Below are 20,175 nucleotides of genomic sequence, written 5' to 3' on the forward strand. Positions count from 1 at the left end.
TGCCCGGGGATGCCCCCTAGCTGCAAAGGGCTCAGCAGATGCCCGGGGATGCCCCCTAGCTGCAAAGGGCTCCCACTCTCATTGCTCCAAGAACAGCTGTGACTCTAGAATGGCGATTTCAGCCTGTCTCCCGTGGGACAAAGCGGTGTGCCAGGAAGGTTTGTTGAATGACTGCGTAACTGAAGATGGGAACAAACGTGTCTGTGCTCAGGTCTTCCGGGGACAGGAATCTCAGCTCCTCTTCAGCAGCCCCGCAGGCTCACAGACACACTCCACACCCTGGAAATGGTTTCCTGACAGGAGGAGCAGGTGCCACATCCCAGCTTTCCTGATGGAGGCCTGCTTGTCCAGATCGTCTGACTTAGGGGATGGACGGAGAAGGCGTTTCCAGTCAGTTCTGCCTGGCAGTCATCCGCCATCATGCTCACACAAGATCTGGCAGTCCACGAGCCTCAGTTTCCCCAAGTATAACTGTGGGATGAGGCTCGGTGGAACTGGAAGCAGGCTTGGGAGTGCAGGTGGAAGAACTGGGCTCCGCAGTCATCCCACCTGCTGCAACTCCGTGCGCTTCCTGCCTCCTCCCCAACTCCCACCGCCTGTGCGGAGAGTGAAGGGCCCCATTCTCCAAGCCCGTGACAGGGTCCTCATGTCAGCCAGCTCACAGAAGACAGATCGCTGCCTTAATCACTCTGGAAAAGAACCCCAAGCCGATATAATATTATAATTAATTAATTCACTAAAAAGGTATTAAATTTCTCTCCCCCCTGTGGATATTATCTGAATTCATTGACCTTTAGAAAAATCGCCGTCTAATTGTAACCAGGTCCAGAAGCATTTGCGGCCCATCCCTTTTACATTAATAATATCTTCCAGGACCAGGCTCTGGCTGCTTAAATATTGTATAAATTCCACTGCCCCCCTCAGAAAAGAGAGAGCAAGGAAGAGATGATTCTGGAAGACACCAGGAGGGGGTGGACATAGGACCATGGGTCTGGAGGCCCTGGGAAGTGGAGCAGGAAGGGCATTAAAGGGGCTCTTTCCAGTTGCTCCAATGGCCAGCCAGGGCGCTCAGAGGTCAGGGGAGGGGCTAGGGTTTGAGGTGGGCGGGGCAGGAGTTCCTGAAATCAGGACTGAGTCTGTGTGCTGCACAGAGGGTCTCACACCCTCAGCTTGTCAAAGGTCACAAAACAGCAAATGAAGAATCACTTAAAAGAATGGTGGAGCTAGGAATGCCAAGCAGGGCCTTCTGAGATCCCAGCTGTCCCTGGAGATGTCAGGCAATCCAAAACTGGCAACCTGGGAAGAGGGAGGAGCTGGTGTGGACGGACAGACAGGCTAGGACCTGGAGCTGAGGGGACAGGACGCTATGCATGTGCCCCATCTCTGCTCCGCCAGCTCCTCCTTTGGGTCCTCTCACATGGGACCCAAGGAAGCTATGGCTGCTGGGACCTCATCCCACCATACTTTGCCCCCAAGGCTTGAAAGGGGCTACCTCTCTGGAAGGGTCAGCGCGGCCATCTTTCTTCACAGCGCTTTGGACTCAGTCTTAACGAGACGTTCCCTTGCAGATGTCCCAAGGGTTACCCTCCATCGAGGGATGAAGAAGAGTCCCCTATTTGACTGGGATCAGTCATAACCCCCAGCCCGACTCCTTTCCAGTCACAGGTGAGGGTCTTGCCACCCAGTCTCAGATAAACATTTTCTGGAGACGTGAAGTGCTGGAGACAGAGTCTGCGTTGGACACCAGCAGCCCCAGGCGGGAGGGAACCACCCAGCCAAGCAGTGTGAACTGCTCCTCGCTCTGCCCTGAGACCAACTCCCCAGATTGCTGTCTGAGCCTGTGCGCCCCCGTGTGGACAGAACCCCACTCTCACCCTGGTCCTGTTGGAAGTGCCATCCTGACCCACGGCCCACGCAGCAGGAGCCCTGAGACCAGGAAGCTGCGGGCCTCGGTGACAGGGGTAGCTTAGGGTTTTGAGGGGTTATATGAGGACGTAGAAGTCAGCTTCCCACGTCACTCCAGATCCACCAACCACCAGAAGTGCTGGCCCCAGAGTCTGTGGACCCCACCCACATCCCAGGCTCCAGTTAACTGCAGCCAGAGTTCAGGGTTCACGCCAGGAGTCTCAGAGGGAGGGTAGATCCCAGGCAATGGAGAAGGACCCTGAACTGGAAGGAGTTAAGGCAGGTGAACTCAGGCTCTACAAGGTCATCCAAGGCTCCAACTGACCTTGAGATTAATCTTTGAGCTCAGCCAGCCCAGTGCCACCTCACCCGAACCGTTTGGCGCCCTTTCTCCGCACGTTAATTGCTCGAATGTTGATTTGATCTCTTGTTCTTCGAAGAGGAAATTACCCTCTTAGTCATTTTCATACTGGATTTTAATTTTTTTTTTTAAATTAGGCTTCTTTGGCCTTTGGGGACCCTCTGAAGAGAAATCCATTTTGGTCCCCGGCAGAAGAGCCTTGAAAATTGAGGAACCAAGCAAAATCTACAAAGGCCCTCCTTGGCCATCAGGTTCACTTGCCCATCCAGGCAAAAGGTCTAACACCCCAGAATCCGGAGCAAAGGGGTCCTAGAACCCCACCACTGCACAGCGCTGGAGCAGACTCCCAGCCAGGGTCCTCTGCTCCCATCTATTCCAAAACAAGTTCAAGCGGGTCCATTTCCCCATAGCCATAAAGACACAGCCTGGCAATCATCTCCAGCTGGTTTGTAGCTACCCAGACAGGGGAAGAATGCTGAGGGTCCCACTAGAAGACGGGCCAGCCAGAGCAACACACCTAGAGAAGCGGCTGGGAGCAGACCCACCCATCCCCAACAGCATAGCTGTTCGGACCACTGCTGGAGCTGAGGGACCAGCATGGCTGCAGCGCCACCTCGTGGCTTCAGTGAGACACATTCCCCCTAGCCTCACACTACAAAAGTTGTTTCTCTCTCCTCCCTAGGAGTCAGTGCTACTCAAGCAAGGCGCACTTGAATTCTGGATCCTGGATGGGGCCCGTTGGGCTGGCTCCCGCGTGTTGTGAGCTGAGGCCGCATGCACCGCAGAGCCAGAACAAATAATACAAAGCACAGTGTTTACTAAAGGCACAAAGTGGGGGGTCTGGGGGCGGGGGTACTCTCCACCCTGAACCCAGACTCCTCTTGTGGCCACCCCACCCTCATACCGCCAGGGGAGAGCTGTTAGCACCAAAGGGGGGTGGGTGCCCCACCTGTGGGGGAAGTATCAGGCTGGGAGGACAGGCTGGGTGCCATCTAGTCCCAGGAAGGCAGGCCTAGGCACCCCCAGGCCAGCTACTACCTCAGAGGTACTTCTTATACCTTCTCCAAAATGTCCTTCATGGAGGGGCCCGGGCTCCGAGAGAGGGGCTCCCCTACCAGGGTTTCTTCTTATTCCTCATATTCTTTCACCTCACCCTTGTTCTTCCACATCACAATTCATAGTACTGCCCCCAGAGGAGGGGGCTCTAAGCCGAGCGGCAGGGCTTAGCCCATCTGCAGCCAGGCAGGCACTAAGTCCAAACAGGGGCCGACCAAAGGGAAGGAGAGGCAGGGTAGGCGGCTACTTCACACCAACTGCAGCCTGAGGGATAGGAGGGTTCTGCCCGGTCCTCCCAGCCCCCAGGCAGCCCCTGCTCCTTGGCACAGGGGCAGCCAGGGTCACAGAACATCGCCCTCCTCCATACTGAAGCTGCTCCGGCGGCTGCTGGCCTTGGAGGCCTCAGGGGACATGGTAGAAAAGAGGGGGTCGGAGGCCAGGGGTAGCAGGGAGTCATCTAGGAGCATTAAGTCCAGATCCTTCTTGGACAGGTTGGGGAACGGGGAGCCATGCTCTGTCCCCAGGGGATCATGGTAGCCTGTGGGCCCCTCATCACCCCCACCCCCAAAGCTCAAACTGTGACTGAAGTCCAGGTGATGAAAAGGGGACTGTGGCTGGGCGGCTGGGGGCAGTGGGGCCTGCGGAGGGAGAGCCGGCATCGGCTCAGGGTCGGGAACCTCAGGCGCCAGCATGAGCGCCTCCCCTGGGCCGTCTTCACTGGGTAGTTCCTGCTTCACCACCTGTTGGGCCAGCTCAGCCATGTTCACGCCGGATGGCGATGTCGTGGGGAGGCCGTGGACCCGTGCCTGCATCTCCAGCTCCTGTGGGGAGCAGAAGGAGCCGTAAGAGACATGTGATGCCAGCACCAGGCCACCCTGCCCGGAGCCGCCACGCTCGCCCGCCCCTCCCGCTACACTCAAGAGCACAGCATCTCTCCCAAGTCACAGCTGGTCCGCGGCTTGTCGAGCCAACACAGAGCACCTTGGTCGGCTTTCTCTCAAGAATTGAAATTGAAATAGACTTGTCTGAGTGAGGTGGGAAGAGGAATTACCAAAAGGCACGGCATGTGTTAAGGACAAGTTTAGTCCAAAGTTCAGTTTCCACTTCAATTGTCTGTGTGCTTAGGTGGGAACAATCAATGGTTAAAGCCAGGGGAATGGAGAGGATGGTTCAGTGGTTAAGAGCACTGGCTGCTCTTCCAAAGGTCGTGAGTTCAATTCCCAGCAACCACATGGTGGCTCACAACCATCTGTGATGAGATCTGGCGCCCTCCTCTGGCGTGCGGGCATACATGGAGGCAGAACATTGTATACACAATAAATAAAATAAATCTTTAAAAAGAAAGGTTAATGCCTGTGGTCCCCGGGCAGTGGTAGCAGGTGGTGGTGGCACACACATTTAATCCCAGCACTCAGGAGGCAGAGGCAGGTTCGAGGCCAGCCTGCTCTACAAGAGCTAGTTCCAGGACAGACTCCAAACTACACAGAGGGAAAAAAAAAAACCTTTAAAAAAAACCAACAAAACCCTATGGTCTAATAAGCTGGTCTAATAAGCTTATGTTTAGAGCAGTGGTTCTCAACCTGTGGCTCATAGCCCCTTTGGCAAATTTCTATCTCCAAAAATATTTACACTACAATTCATTTATTTATTTATTTTTTTAATAAATCTTTTTTTAATATTTATTTATTATGTATACAATAGTCTGTCTATGTATATGCCTGGCCAGAGGAGGGCACCAGACTCATTACAGATGGTTGTGAGCCACCATGTGGTTGCTGGGAATTGAACTCAGGACCTTTGGAAGAGCAGGCAATGCTCTTATCCTCTGAGCCATCTCTCCAGCCCCTACACTACAATTCATAACAGTAGCAAAATTACAGTTATGAAGTAGCAATGAAAATAATTCTGTGGCTGGGGGTCCCCACAGCATGGGGAACTGTATTAATGGTCGCAGCTTTAGGAAGGGTAAGAACCACTGTTGTAGAGGACCAGCCTTGGGGGCCTCAATACAGCCAGGAACAGAGTCCCAGCTCCAGTGCGGTGCCAACTCTCAACCCTGCTCCTCAGTTTGCCCAGGTGATTGCCACCTGTGCAGGGTCTACTTTCCATTGCCCAAGGATATGTGAGCAGGGGTGAGGTCTGGCGCCTCACAGACACCTGCAGAGTCAGGGACGGTGGCCTATTCCTGCAACCCCAGCATTTGGGAAGCTGAGGCAGGAGGACTATAATCTTCAGTGCAGCCTGCTCTACAAAGAGAAATTCCATCTCTCAGAATATAAATTTTGTTTTGTTTTGTTTTTGTTTTTTCTAGACAGGGTTCTCCGTAGCTTTGGAGTCTGTCCTGGAACTAGCTCTGTAGACCAGGCTGGCCTTGAACTCACAGAGATCCGCCCGCCTCTGCCTCCCTGAGTGCTGAGATTAAAGGCGTGTGCCACCACCGCCCAGCTAAATTTTTTTTTTTTGAAAAGTGGGGCAAAACACAAGTATCTGACTTTAAGAAGAATAGACCTGCCTGGTCCCCAGTGTGGACTGCAGGATGAGGGTCTCACAGAACGGAAGGAACTGGGGTTCATTTCACTGAGGTATCACATCCTGACTGACGCAGCTTCCTGATTGATGGGCAGCATTTATGTCCCACCCCAGGACTCAGGAACCAGATGAGATCAGTGAAAGCCACCCAAGGAGCCCAAAGTCAGGGCCAGACCTGGATGCGAAGCCAGAGCTGCTTGTTGGTCATCTCCAGGCGCCGAGAGTGGTTCTCCAGTTCTCGGGATTTCTGCAGGTCCTTCTGCATCCTCCGGATGTAATCCACAGATGCCTTGAGAATGGTGCCCTTGTTCCAGCGCACATCCCTGCAGCCACAACCACACGGAGTCAGAGGTGAGCACCCAGAGGCCCGGCCAGGTCTCCCTAACACTAGGCTTGGTTCAGAGTCCCAGCTGCTTCCACCCCTCTACCTAGCCTTGAGTAGAGGGGATTTGTCTGTGGAAATTTGTCCAGCTCCTCACTAATCCTTGGGACCAAGCAATCTGCCCAGCCCATCTCTCGCCTTCAGCTCTCACTCCTGCCCTGTGTCTCTCACCTCTCCATCAGGGTCTTTCACCCTCTTTCCCAGCATGAGTCCTCCAGGAAGTCCCCCCTTTACCCCAAAGTCTCCTTCCCCTACAGAAGCTGTCTTGACCCAGCAGAGGCAGGAATATTCTCTTCTCAAACACACTGCCTCCATCACTGCCTTTAGCAATTGAGAACTGATAATGTCTGCAGCCTCTGCCCAGCCCAGACCCTTCCCCTCCCTCCAGAAACCTGCTCACAGGTCATTGGCCTTGGGGATCAGCATTCCCAGCTCCTTGATGCGGTCATTGATGTTGAACCTGCGTCTCCTCTCAACTACAGATTAAGATTTTAGAGTGCATGGTTAGAACACTGGGAACCCACCTAAGAGAAGCCCCCAACCTAGATGGCAGGCACCCCATAGAAAGTCTTAGTTTAGAATAAAAGGGACTCAAGTCTCGTATGGTGCTTTAATCCCGGCACTTGGGAGGCAAAGACAGGGGGATCTCTGTGAGTATGAGGTTAGTTTGATCTACAGAGTGAGTTCCAGGATAGCCAGGTTACATAGAGAAACTCTGTGTCAAAAAAACAAAAAAGAAAATGGAAGGAGGGATAGGAGAGAGAGAGAGAGAGAGACAGACAGACAGACAGACAGACAGACATGCAGGTTGGGGTTGGGGTTGGAGGCTGGGGAGGGTCAGGGTGCAGTTTAGACAATTAGGGGGCAGGGTCAGGAGTCAGTTTTAGCAAGAGAGCTGCCTGGGGCAATCTCTTCCACTCCTATTGCCCGAGGCCCTGAAGAATGAAATCCAGTGAACTGGAAAATTCAAGAAAATTCCACCCAGCGGTCCCTCCCATTTTCCTAAAAAGACCTAATGCAGTGGTTCTCAAACTCCTCATATTGAAATAAAGTGAAAATAAGATTATTTTCATCGCTACTTTATAACTGTAATTTTGCTACTGTTACTAATCATAATATAAATATCTGACACGTAGGATATCCTTGTGGCAGATCAGGCCCTGTGACCCCCGGTGGAGAATCGCTGGCCTGGTGAAAGGCGGCCGAAAGATGGGTGGTTTGAGACGGTACAGGGCGGCTGGTGGGGAGAGAGGCAGACTCTGGCTTCTCAGCAGGGTAAGATGAGGGAAGGGTGGAACTCACTCAGGTTGTGATTGTCCTTCTTCTGCCGTTCCTTGGCCAGGGCCCGGCTCTCAGCATCTGGAGGCCAGAGAAAGAGAGAGGTGGTGGGAAGAAGAGAGAAAAAAGGACTCCGGAGCCCCAAGGGTATAGGGGAGAGGACGGCAGTACCTGTTAGCTCTCGCTTCTGGGTCAGGTCAGCAGGGCAAGAGCTGCTGGTGACACCTACCAGGGAGGCTGTGACCTGGGGGTCACCGCTGTACACATTCAAGTGGCTGCTGGACAGGGGTAGCTGTAGAGGAAGGAGTGGAGGGGGACTTGGTAAGTCCTCACCAGGACCCATGGTGCCAGGAGCAGCTGTTCCTGAAGTGCTAAAATTACCCCTGAGCCCCTTCTCCAGGATTCGGTGTGCTGAGGAACGTGTGGCCCAGAGCAGCCCTGCCCTCAGGAGCCCCTGGCCAGGGCGGAGGCTGGAGAGGAACCTAACCTATGCAGGGATTAAGCCGCAGGGAGGGGCTCAATTCGTTTGGGAGTTTGAGTTCTTCTGAGAGTATGGAATTCAACAGAGCAGCAGCACAGAAGGCAATGTAGCAGGGTTGGAAAAGATCTACCACAGAGCCAGGCAAGAGCCAGCACAGGCCCAGAGATTCACTGTGTAAACAGGAGCCAGAGAGGGATAATTAACTGGAGAACCTGGTTTCCTGGCCTCGGTGTCTGTGAGCAACAGGTCTGAGCTGGGCTCCCCCTCCTGCTTGCCCTGGCAATGCCACCAGACTGACTCTGCCTCCCCCAGGACTTTCTCTCAGTGGCATGGCAATACTCAAGCCAAAGGACCAACCAGAGCAAAGGGGTGAGCCCCAAGAAAGGCGGTGGCTCCAGCCTCTGGCAGGTGAGCCCCAAGGAAGGTGGTGGCTCCAGTCTCTGGCAGGTTGTAGGCCCATATTTCTATATGGTGTGGCAGCCAGGCTCTGAAGCCATAGGCCCCACCTGAGGTGGTCCTGTAGCCCCACAGACAGGTGTCACTGTCCTAACAAAGGGTCAGGATGTTGTTGTTCCTTTCTTTGTAATTTAGAGGATGCCTGGTAGAAATGGTGATTCAAGTCTCCTGCAGCTAGTTTACAGAGCAGACGGGCAGAAGGAGACAAGAAGCCATTCACCTGGTTGCCTAGGAGACAGAATGCTAATGTATTTCCCCTAAATTAAGTTTTAGTATAAAGGCTGGAGAATAAATAGGAATAATTTTTCAGGATGTGAACTCAGGACTTCAGGAGGGACCACTGAGAATCTCCCTCCCGAAAAAGCCATATAAATTGTGGCCGGGCGGTGGTGGCGCATGCCTTTAATCCCAGCACTTGGTAGGCAGAGGCAGGCGGATCTCTGTGAGTTTGAGGCCATCCTGGTCTACAAGAGCTAGTTCCAGGACAGGCTCCAAAAGCTACAGAGAAACACGCTGGTCCAGGGAGAGATAGTTTATGTTGGGGTATGGTCAAGAGAAATAATTGAGGGTCTGGGTTAGCATCGGACCCCGACACAGGTGAGCCCCAAGAGAGGTGGTGGCTCCAGCCTCTGTCAGGTGAGCCCTGAGAGGAGGTGGCTCCAGGTTTGCCTGATTGAAACTAATTCTTCTCACCCTCTATTTTGTCTTCTTTTTTATTTTTATTTCAGTTTTGCATTTAAATTTTATGTATATGTCTGTGTCCAAACGCGGGTTTGTGCCGGCAGCCACAGAGCCCACAGAGGGCGTGGGATCCCTGGAGCTGGAGTTGCAGGTCACCGACGTGGGTGAGTTCCCAAGTGTGGGCTGTGCAAGAGTGGTTTCACCTGTCAGCCACTGAGCCATCTCTCCGGCCCCACCCTCTTTTTCGTCCCTTCTAATCTCCCCGTAGCCCTGTGGGGTAAAAGGTATCACCCCATTTTGCAGCTGAGTAGACAGGGGAGTCAAAATGGGGGAGGAGGTACAGAAAGTCCAGATCTCTTGATCCAAGCCTGCTCCTCATCTGCTACCTAGGCCTCTCCCTCCCCACCTAAGTCAGTGAGACCCTCAGAATGGTCATACAGACAAGAGTGACCGAGGGAAGGGTTCTGTGGTTGGGGACAAGGCAAGCCCTTCCGAGTAACACAAACCTTCAACCCTGGACACAGCAAGAGGAGGGGGATGATCTGCTCAAGACAGACTGACTGTCTTTGGACACACTGCAGCTCTGGAAGGTTCTCCTAGCCTCTTCTCTACCCACTCAGGGAGCTCCCTGAGACCACCCCATCACACACACTGGCCAAGGCTGGGGCATGTCTGTCTTCTCTTCTTCTGAAGCAAGGCCTCACTTATGTGGCTCCAATTGTCCTAGAACTCACTATGGAGCCAGCCTGGCCTCGGACTTCCGGAGATTCACCTGCCTCTGCCTCCAAAGTGCTGGACTAACCATACCCAGCCTGTCTTCGTTGGTTCAATTCTACTCAGAGTCCTGAGTCTTTGCCACAGTCTTGCCTCCACAGACACCAGCTCTGGAACCACTATGTGTGTCCCCCAGCCCAGCCCAGTCCAGCCCAAGAGTACCGTGTTTGGCATCTGCATCTCAGGATTGATATAGCCCAGCACATTGTCCAGGCGCATAATGTTGTCAATGACATCATCAAACTAGAAGAGAGAAAAGTTCATTTGGGGATGACCTACCTGAAGAGCGGCAGCCATCCACCTACCCCAACACCACCTCACCCAACCTGCTCCTCTAGAGGAGGAAATGAACCAGAGAAAGGGCCTTCGGCTGAGCCTAAGGCTGGTTTAGGCTTGTCCCCAGGACCTATCCCTTGCCAGGGAGTTCTTGACACACCTATCCAGGGCTACAAGAGCACTGGGCTTTCGTCTGAGTCTGCCCTATCCCCTTACAAGAAGATGGCAACTCTCCTCAAAACAGGGCTCCTTAGAGGCAGGACTGTGTCTCCCTGAGACTGGAGCTCCCTGCAGACACAGAACAGGGCTCCCTAGAGGCAGGACTGTGTCCCCCTGAGACTGGAGCTCCCTGCAGACACAGCTCCACTTCTTCCACTAAAACCACTTTCCCAGAGCGCCACAGCTGACAGACACCAAGCCGGCAGGCCTCACTCACCTCCTTCTCAGGGTTGGAGCTGATGTGCAACATGGCCATGGGACTGTTGGGGGCACTGTTGCCTGCTGAGGTGGACAGTACGTGTCCAGCCCGCACCCCAGGGGATGCTGCTGGTGGGGGCTTCGGGGAGCCTTGGGCTGGGCTGATGTGGGCCGCAAACTTGTTCCCGTAGGTCTCTGACAGGTACTCCCGCACCTTCTGGTGCTGGGACTGCTGCAGGTGGTAGGAGGTGGGGTTCTCCAGGTAGGACTGCACCTGGGGAAGGGGAAGGCACAGCTGTAGAGGGGATGGGACTCATGGAGCAGGACAGAAATCAGTGGGGGCAGAGGCCCTACCTTCAGCACCTCCCCAGGCACAGGTGGTGGCGACTGGAAGTGGACCGGGGTGTTGATGGCTGGGGTGGGTGGGCCTCCCAGCTGCGGCTGCTGCTGCTGTTGCTGCTGCTGCATGTAATGCATGACGGCCTGCTGCTGCATGCGCTCTCGCTGCTCCTCCTGCTGCGCCTGCTCCCGCATGAGCTGCATGCGCAGCCCGATGCGTGACGCCATGGCAGCTGCTGGTTCGGGCTCCCTGCAGTCGAGAGGAGACAGGTCCGTGAAGCAGTCATCCTCCTCCTCATAGTCTTTAAACGTGGGCTGGCACAAGTACGGTTGCTCCCACTGCCCAGAAGGAGAAACTGAGTCCTGACAGAGGGGATTTGCCCAAGGCCACTGAGCGAGCTGAGCCATGAGCCCAAGTCCCCTGACTCCTAGACCAGAGTGACGGTAGGAGCCCACCTGTGGTCCCTCCGTCACATCCCCGTCCTGAGCATTTCATACCTGGCCTCAGCTCCATCCTCTCTCCTGCCCCTCCCTAGCCCAGCCCGTGCCACGCCTTCTCTGAGGGCCTGAGGAGCCTCCAGATGCTCGTGGCTCCTCCCCCACCATCTGCCAGAAGTTCCACCATGCTGCTAGTTCCTGTCTGCTCTCTGCTCAGAACTCTCCCGTGGCTCCTGTTCACTCAGAGCAAAAGCCTAAGACATGGCCGCAGAGGCCCCTGAAATCTGCTGTCTTCGTGGCCCCCCTTAGATCTCCCACCCCCACACGCTTCCCCCCCCCTTGTTCTACCCACTCCAGCCACACCCCCTAAACTAGCCTTCAAACACCCCAGGCGTGTTTCCACCTCGGGGCCTTTGCACTTGCTGTCCCTCCACCTGGAACATTCTTTCTACAAATACCATCAAGGCTCACGTCTTAACCTCTTCCAAGACTCAAATGTCAGCTTAGGGTGCCGTTTAGGGACCACTGTGATAAAATGGCATTATCCCCTCCCCCTGCCTTGCCTCTCGGTATCAGATGCCACCATCTAGGACGGGGCATTTTTTGGCTTAAGTTTGTTATTGTATTCGCTGTCTGTCCCTTACTAGGAATGTAAGTCCCTTGAGGGCACACATTTCATCTGTTTACTGCTGCACCTTCGGCCTCTAGCCTCTGGTGTGGGAGGCAGACACCAATGGAGGAGAAGGGAGAGAATGGATATGATCCGTGAGTCAGACACTAGACACGTAGTCCCCTGGCTCCTGGATCCCACAGTCTCAGTGAGAAAGGAGGGCCCCCAGGCAGGGCTAGTCCTATGTAGAAGGGGCAGCTTCGGGCTCCTCACTGTTCGGAGCTCGGAGCTTGACCCACTGTGGGGAAGGGTGACTGAGGCCCCCAACCTAGGCTGGGAGGTGAAAGGGTGAAACCCAATGAGCCCCCAAACTGGGCCTGCACTCTCCCTAAGCCACTAGGTGACTGGGCAAGTCTCTTCCTCTCACTGGGCCACAAATAAAAAAGCAGAACCCAGTGACTTCTCAAGGACAGTCCAGACTGAAAGGCACAGGGCTTGGGGTACCTGAGTCCCTGGGAGGGCAGTCAGGGAGGGGAGGGATTTGGCAAGAGAGAGGGCTTTCCCATGAGCAGGTGGACACAGAGCCCGGGTTCTCACTTTGTTGTGTGACTTTGGGCAAGCTGCTTAACCTCCTAAAGCCTCACTCAGTTTCCTCCTCTGTAAACAGCATCTTCCTCTCTGCCGCTTGCGTACTGCCTGGCAGTCTGCGGGTGCACAATCTAACCAGGGTTTTCAAACTGGGATCCAAGGCCTCCATCAGCAATGCTGGGAAGTCCTTGCTCAACCACAAACCATGGTCTTCTCATGAAGAAGGGAAACAAAGGCACCGGGCAGTGAGACACAGCTAGGACACACCCCAGGTTCTGGGGAGCTGGGGCAGAAGTGGAGCCCAGGTCACAGATGCCCAACCAGGACTCCATCCACTATCTCCCGCAGCTCCCTAATGGAGTGAGGATACCTACCATTCTGTCTGTCCTGTAGCACACAGCAACCTTCCCCCCCATCTTCCATTCGCTGCCCAGCGAAGGCCTGAGCAGCCCATGTCGGCAGGGCAGCCCCCTACAACCCAGGCCCTGACTCTGCACCCTCCCCCATTCCGTAGCAGCTCCCAGCTGCAGCCCCCACTGCACGTCTCCAGCTCTTACAGAGGGGTGCCCCTGTCTTCACATCACAGCCTGTTAGCCACACTGCCAACAGACCCCTGGCTCTGACCAGATGCAGCCCCGCACATCCACTAGGCAGCCAGCAACCTCCCCTCCATGGACAATTCGACTTTAGATGGCCAGTGGGGGCCAAGGGGCCTGGCCGTGCCAGCCGGCTCAGGGAGGGCTAGGGAGAAGGAGTCCCTTGTTCCCCTGACAAAGAGTTGGCCTGGCTACCTCAAGGACTGTGCTAGACCCAATAGGCCATGCTCTGGCTGCATTAGCCTCAGCTCCCTGTCTGTGAAATGGACGTGGAATTCAACCCCCTCTCCAGCCTCCGGACAGATGGAGAGTCTAGCTAAGCGGGGGTGGGTACCAGTGACTTCTGAGGGAGGAAGCAGGCAGAAAACACTTTCCCATTCCTAGCACCTCCCGGACAGAGCTACTGTACCCCATATTCCTGCCGGCCAAACTAGCCTCCCTGGCCGAGCTTGGGAGAATGAATGGTAAGGGCCAAGAGCTTATGGGAACTAGGGAGGAGAGACCCCATATGCTGATCAGCCTCAGTGGGGGCTAGCCAGGATGAACCAGGAGACAGGGACAGTCCATGTGTTTGTGCCCCTCCCTTCCTGTCCCTCAAAGCCTGGAAAGGGTCCCCTGTGCAAGCCCAGGAACATGGGACCCACAGGACAGATACCACCACCTCCTAAAGGAAGGGGTCAGTGGCCCCAGAAAGTCCCTGCCTCTTCCCGTGGTACTGCCAACCCCATCTGTGCACCAGGACCCACTGGGTACTTCCAGCTGTCATTTGCCCAGGTCCTCGGCTGACTGCCTCAGCCCAAAGCCGAGATGGCTTAGTCACGACCCAGTGAGCCCCCTGCCTCCTCCTCCTCCGCTTCCACCCACACTAGTGTCTGAACTTCCCTAACCACACATCTGAGTGTGGACAAGCTGGGAGAGCTTTTCCTAAGGAGACGGGTGGGAGTCAGGATGGGAGGACAGAGATGTCAAGGAAAAGTCTTGTGTCCAGGAAAGAAGACAGCAAAGATACACCACGAAGTCGAAGAAGAGGAGGAGGGGAAAGAATAAAGTGGACAGCCTGAGTCCTGTTAGGCAGGAGAAGGATGCTGGAGGCTGGTCCAGGAGAGGACTACCCTTTAGACATCCACAGGAAGGAAACAGAGGCGCGGAGACGGAATGGCTTGGCTGGAGCCACAGTCTCTAAGCAGCAGGAGGAAGAAGGCAGCCGCTCCCACCTCTCCTTGTAACATACTCTTCTGGACTCCCTGGCACCTGAAACTCTTCCAAGTGGTCACCTCTGGGGAAGGGTGGAGGAGAGGAACCTGTTTCTGTGGTTCCCCCCACTTAGGAGGCATGTACCCTCCCGTGTGACTCGTGCGAGGCTGGCTGGCTTCTACAGGCCTATGGGAAGGAGCCCCATTTGATCCTGATCATGTCTGAACGCATCTCTGAAAAGCAGTGCCCCCACCCCCAAGGTCACACTCTCCAGGCCCAAACTCTGCCCTTCTCAGAACAAGTGGGGGCCCTGAGTGGCAGAGGCACTGATGTGTCCCAGGCTGTTCTTGAACTCGCCATGTAACTTCTGACACTTCTACTTCCTCGTCCCAAATGATACGATTCCAGCTGTGCACACTATCACATCTGGCCTGGTGCGCTGCCGGACATCCACTTCAGGGCTCCCTGTGTGCTAAGCATGCTCCACCAAATGAACTGCCTCTCAACGCGGTGTTGGGAGAAACGTTCAAGGGCTACAAACTCCTGATCCTCCTGCCCCAGTCTCCCACATGCTGGGAGGTGTTTGTCACCCATACCCGGCTTCTTGGGAATTTGTCTGCCTTGTTGGTAGAACCTTTAAAAACTGGACCACTGGGCCTGGAGATGTAGCTGAGTTGGTAGAGGCTTCCCTAGCACACAACCCCCTGGGTTGGGTCCCCAGCACTGTGTGAACTGGGCACGGTAGGTGGTATACCTGCCTATGACTGCAGCACACAGAGGTGGGGTGAGGGACAGAGAAGTTTAAGGTCATCTTTGGCTACATAGAGAATCTGAATCTAACACATGAGACCTTGTCTCAATAAATAATAAACAAATAAAATAAAAGTTGTATCTCAAAGCCGAAATCCATGGCAGAGGCAGGCAGATCTCTATGAATTTGAGGCCAGCCTGGTCTAGAGAGCAAGCTCCTGGCCAGGCTCCCCTCCCCGCTGACAAAAAGCTGTGCGTGGCCATTCAACACCGACCCCACACTCCACTGCCGCGGGCCTCACTGACGTGTCGCAATAGAGGCCAGGCTGGGTGTGGTGGCGCATACCTTTGATCCCAGCACTCAGAAGGCAGAGGCAGAGGAGACAGACTGGCAGATCTCTGTGAGTTCAAGCCCAGCCTGGTCTACACAGGCAGTTCCAAGGCAGTCAGGGCTACGAAGAGAGACCCTGCCTCAAAAAACCACCACCAATAACAATAACAACAACAACAACAACAAAAAATGTACAAAGTTCCATCTACAAATATAAAGTTCAAAAGCAGGCACAAAGCATCTACTGTGTGAGAAGTCAAGCTGCAGTTAGCCTTGGGGGACTGCCTGGGAGGGAGAAAGGGCCACTCTGCGGGAGGGGGCCAGGAATGGTCTGCGAGGCTGCAGGTGTTGGTGACACAGGCTGACTTGTTTATGAGCACTGGTCCAGCTGCTCGCTCCTAATTGTTTTCATTTTCTGGAGTTCACTGAGGGAGGGAGGCCAACCTTGCACAGCTGAGAAGGAATAGCAAACAGCTTGCCTTCACCAACATTCCAGACCTCACCAAGTCCACGATGTCACTCAAGAGCAACTGGGGGTCAGCAAGATGATTCAAAGGACAAAGGCACCTGCCACCAAGCCTGGGGACCTGAACTTGATCCCCAGAATCCACAAGGAAAAACTGACTTCCACAAGTTGTCCACTGAGCCTCCACTTATACACTGTGGCACGTGCTCGCACACACACACACACACACACACACACACACACTAAAGGTGTTTTTTATATTATTATTATTATTATTATTATTACAGATATTCATTAGGCCAAGGAAGGAATTCTAAACGTGGAAAACACTTGTATGCAAACATACAGTCAGTACACATCAGGTAGAAATACAACAGTCTCAAGATGGGCATGGTGACTCATTCCTGCGCTCCCAGCACTCCAAAATCAAAACAGGAAGATACAGTAGAAGTTTGAGCCCAGCCTTGGCTAGATAGCAAGAGCCTGTCTAAAACAATAAAGTAGCTGGAGGGATGAGGCAGCAGCTCAGAGCACTGGCTGCTCTCCTGGGGAACCTGGATTCGCTCCCAGCACCCATGCATGGACTCATAGCTGTCTTTAACTCGTGGTCCGGGGGATCTGATACTTCCGTCTCATTGCCGTGAGTGCCAGGCACACAGACAGACATGAAAGCAAAATAATCAAAAACATAAACTAAAAATCAAGTCTCAGTGTCCAGTACCAGGGCCGCTCAGTAAACTATGGTTCATCCCTCCGCTGTGCTTAGGGGCAGACAGCACGAGGTTATGCAAAGGGACAAATGCACACTTTTATATAAAATCTGCCGTCACCTCCTGATGGTGTGCTGTGTCTGCAGCACACAGTGTGTGACACATGGGCAAGAAGATGTCTTGGGATGAAATACGCAAAATCATGACTGGTTTCTCCGGACAATAAGTGCACGGGTGTTCAGTGGGTGTGTGTGTTTTAAAGATGGTGTGTACGCATGCGCATGCATGCGTGCCTGTGTTCATATGTCAAAGGAAACCGACAGAGGGTGGTGGATCTGGATTTCCGAGTGGCTGTGAGCTGCTGAAGCGGGTGCTGGAACCAAGCTTGGGTTCTCTGGAAAGAGCAGCAAATGCCTCTACTGCCGAGCTATCTCTCCAGCCACCTAATTTTTTTTGTTCGTTTGTTTTTGTTTTGTTTTTTGAGACAGGGTGTCTTATAGCCCAGGCTGGCCTTATATAGCTAAAGGTAACCTCAAACTCCTGATCCTCCTGCATCCACTTCCCAACTTCTGAGATTACAAGCGAGCATCGTCACCCTGAAGCTCCAATCTGGTTTAATTTTGTAGTTCATTCTCAACAGTGCGCGTTTGTCCCTGCATCACAGAGACAGACAGAGAGGTGGGGGCATAAAAGCCTCAGAGCTGCTATCAGGGTTGAGTCCTGGCAACCCAGATTTCCCTGGACTGGGAACCACACCCCCCCCATCCTGTTTTGGGCTGAGGTGGGCACCTTTGATTTTAGGAGTCCCCTTGAAGAAGAACCATACCCATCAAAGGGCTCAGCAGCTGATCTCATTCATATAGCCCAGAGCCAGGAAGGTGTCCAGCAACAGTCTGGAATTGGCAACCATAAGAGACACAGTTACCCTTCTTCAAAGGGCAGGGCCAGTTTCCTGCATTCCCAGAAAAACACGTGTCTGGCAGCTGAAACCGCAAAGTGTGAGCCCAGAGCTGGGGTGCCTGCTTAAGTAATTTTCTACAGCCTGCCTCTGTGGTGGGAGGGTGCTCTTTCCCTCCACTGTGTGGGAGCTGCAGGCTCGATCCGAGGAAACCATGACCTTAGACAAAGGCCTCTTGACTGGGTGCCTGGGCAGGGGAATGGACACCAGAAGGAAAGGAAGGAGTCAGGGGAGAGGGTTCTAGGTTGGGAGGGTGTTCTCTCTTCTCTGTGCAGCCTCTGCTGCCGAAAGGCCTGGTGGCAAGAAGAAACAATGCAGGGGCCAGGAATTGTAGCTCAGTGGGCAGAGAACTTGCTCAGCATGCATGGTCAGGAGGATCAGAAGTTCAAGGCCAATCTAGGCTCCCTGAAACCCTGTCCCAAAAGTGCAGGGGAGGGCAAACTAGCACGGATGGCCACACAATTCCCATATCCCAAGACAAGGCCACTTCTGTGATAGAAAAAGAACTGTGGGCTTGGGATGGGAATGCAGAAGGCTCAAGTGTCAGCCTTGGGCCTGACTCAATGTCTGCCTCAGTTTCCCCACTAATCAGGCTTGTTTTGTTAGCTGGAACCAGATTTTCTACAGTGTACACCCTGGTTATGGAAAACCACTACACAAGCTGTCGCTGTCATCGTATCTGAGCTCACGGGTAACGTCCTTGAATAAACTTTCTTCTTGTGTGTGTGTGAACATAGACGTGCCTGCATGTGTGTGCACACGCATGTGGAGATCAGAGGTGGACATTAACTATCCTCCTAAGTCTCTCGCTGATCCAGAACTATCCAATAGGCTAGACTGGCTGAGCAATGAACTCCAGAACCCCCCATCTCCGTTTCCAGTGTCCCTAGCACTGGGGTTAGAGATGCTTGCTACTGTGCCTGACTACCTGAGCCATCGCCATCTCCACAGCCTAAGCCCCTTGTCTCTGTTCCATTGAGGAAGAGGAGCCTTCCAGGTACCTGTCCATTTGCCCCACGCAACCAGGGCTCCAGGAAAGCAGAGAGCAGCCTCTGAAAGATGGTTTCCTTCCCAAAGTTTGTGTTCATTATGAAGTTCACAGCAAGGGGCCTTAGAGAGGCAGAAGAGCAGTTCCCAGTTCCCCAGGCTCTCAGGCAGGCCGGGGCTAGAATATTGGAGACACCTGCAAAACACGTTACAATCCCAGCATCTGGCCAGCAGCTCCCAGAGGTCAGGAAGGGTAGCGACAAGACTCTCAGCTTCCTCCTACCCTGGAGAACAGCACACTGGCGTCACCTGGATCTGTGCACTGTTTGGGTGGAAGGCCCAAGTATCTGTGCACTATTTGGTTGGAATGTGTCTTGTACCAAAATAGGATGAGATCAGTGGTGTGCACTTTTTAAAAGATTTATTTAATTAAAAATCGATGTGCACGTATGTATATGTACCACATGTGTGCCTGATGCCTGCAGCGGTCAGACATCCTGGGACTGGAGTCATGGATGGTTGTGAGCCACCATGTAGATGCTGGGAACTGAACTTTGGTCCACTGCAAGAGTAACAAGTGCTCATAACCTCTGAGCCATCTCTCTAGCCCCAATATTTTATACCCTTTTACATATTCTTATTTCTATGTATGTGTGTGTATGCCTGCTCATCCATATGTGCATCAGTACATGAAGGTGCCTAGGGAGACAGACCATAAGGAGCCATCAGATCCTCCGCAACAGGAGTTACAGGCAGTTGAGAGCTGCCTTTGGGTCTTTCTTCTATTTATAGATGCCTAATCGACCCTAGGAAACGTACAGATTTGAGGCCAGTGAGTAACAGCACTTGCCGAGGTGATGGCGCAAGTTCAGTTCCCAGGACACAGGAAGGACAGGACCAACTCATGCACGCTCCCCTCTGACCTCCCGCATGTGCACTGTGGCACTCTCGAGCCCCCTAACGAACAAGTAAATGTAATTTTTAAATGCACAAACTTGAACCATGTAGCTCATAAACGTCTACATCGGGCCTCTCCTGCCTGCACTCCCCACTCTGAGGTAGACGGAGGGCATCCCCAGGCACCTGAGGACCCCCCCAAGGGCCCACCCTGAAGGCCTCTCCAGGCTAACCTATGGCATCTAAGCTGACAGTCACTGGCCTCCAAGCCACTCGGGGCTGTCATGCAGAATGTGGCCTGCCATTACTTAGCTGAGTGGGAACACTTAGCACAGACCTGACCCTCACAGGTGACAGCTGCAGGTCCAGAAATAGACATGTGGAGACTCCAAAGATGGGCCCTGAGCAAACATGAGCATAGGAAAGGTTGACCCATCCCAAGAACAGTGAGTGACCACAGGGAGCTCAGCCTGTGGGGTCCACTGCTGGACTAGAGACTGGGGTGGCCAGGGGCCTGCCTCTGCTCTTCTCTTCTAACATGTATGTGGGCAGGTGTGCGGTGTGCATGGAATGTGTGGTGTGGATGTGTGTGTGGTATGCACATGAGTGTGTGGTGTGGATGTGTGTGTGGTGTGTGTATGAGTGTGTGGTATGCATATGTGTGTGTATGAGTGTGCAGTGTGGATGTGTGTGTGTATGAGTGTGTGGTGTGTGT

The 20,175-nt window shown here is 53.7% G+C and overlaps 1 protein-coding gene across 2 annotated transcripts in view; it reads right to left on the minus strand.

Moving 5' to 3' along the window:
• Positions 1-2,985: 2,985 nt before the first annotated feature.
• Positions 2,986-20,175, minus strand: part of Tfeb (transcription factor EB) — a 51,636-nt gene continuing 34,446 nt past the window's right edge. Inside the window, exons 1-8 of one of the 2 annotated variants that reach the window (XM_005359699.2) lie at positions 10,951-11,343; positions 10,616-10,870; positions 10,066-10,146; positions 7,683-7,803; positions 7,536-7,592; positions 6,634-6,709; positions 6,027-6,174; positions 2,986-4,143 (exon numbers count right to left, since the gene is read on the minus strand). In XM_005359699.2, the coding sequence (XP_005359756.1) occupies positions 3,664-4,143; positions 6,027-6,174; positions 6,634-6,709; positions 7,536-7,592; positions 7,683-7,803; positions 10,066-10,146; positions 10,616-10,870; positions 10,951-11,343 (1,611 nt within the window). In that variant the 3' untranslated portion in view covers positions 2,986-3,663. Of the gene's footprint in view, positions 4,144-6,026; positions 6,175-6,633; positions 6,710-7,535; positions 7,593-7,682; positions 7,804-10,065; positions 10,147-10,615; positions 10,871-10,950; positions 11,344-20,175 lie in introns of those variants that run through there. The other variant, XM_005359700.2, reaches the window with a different exon arrangement.

The sequence above is a fragment of the Microtus ochrogaster genome, linkage group LG2, assembly GCF_000317375.1.
Source record: "Microtus ochrogaster isolate Prairie Vole_2 linkage group LG2, MicOch1.0, whole genome shotgun sequence".
NCBI classification, from domain to species: domain Eukaryota; kingdom Metazoa; phylum Chordata; class Mammalia; order Rodentia; family Cricetidae; genus Microtus; species Microtus ochrogaster.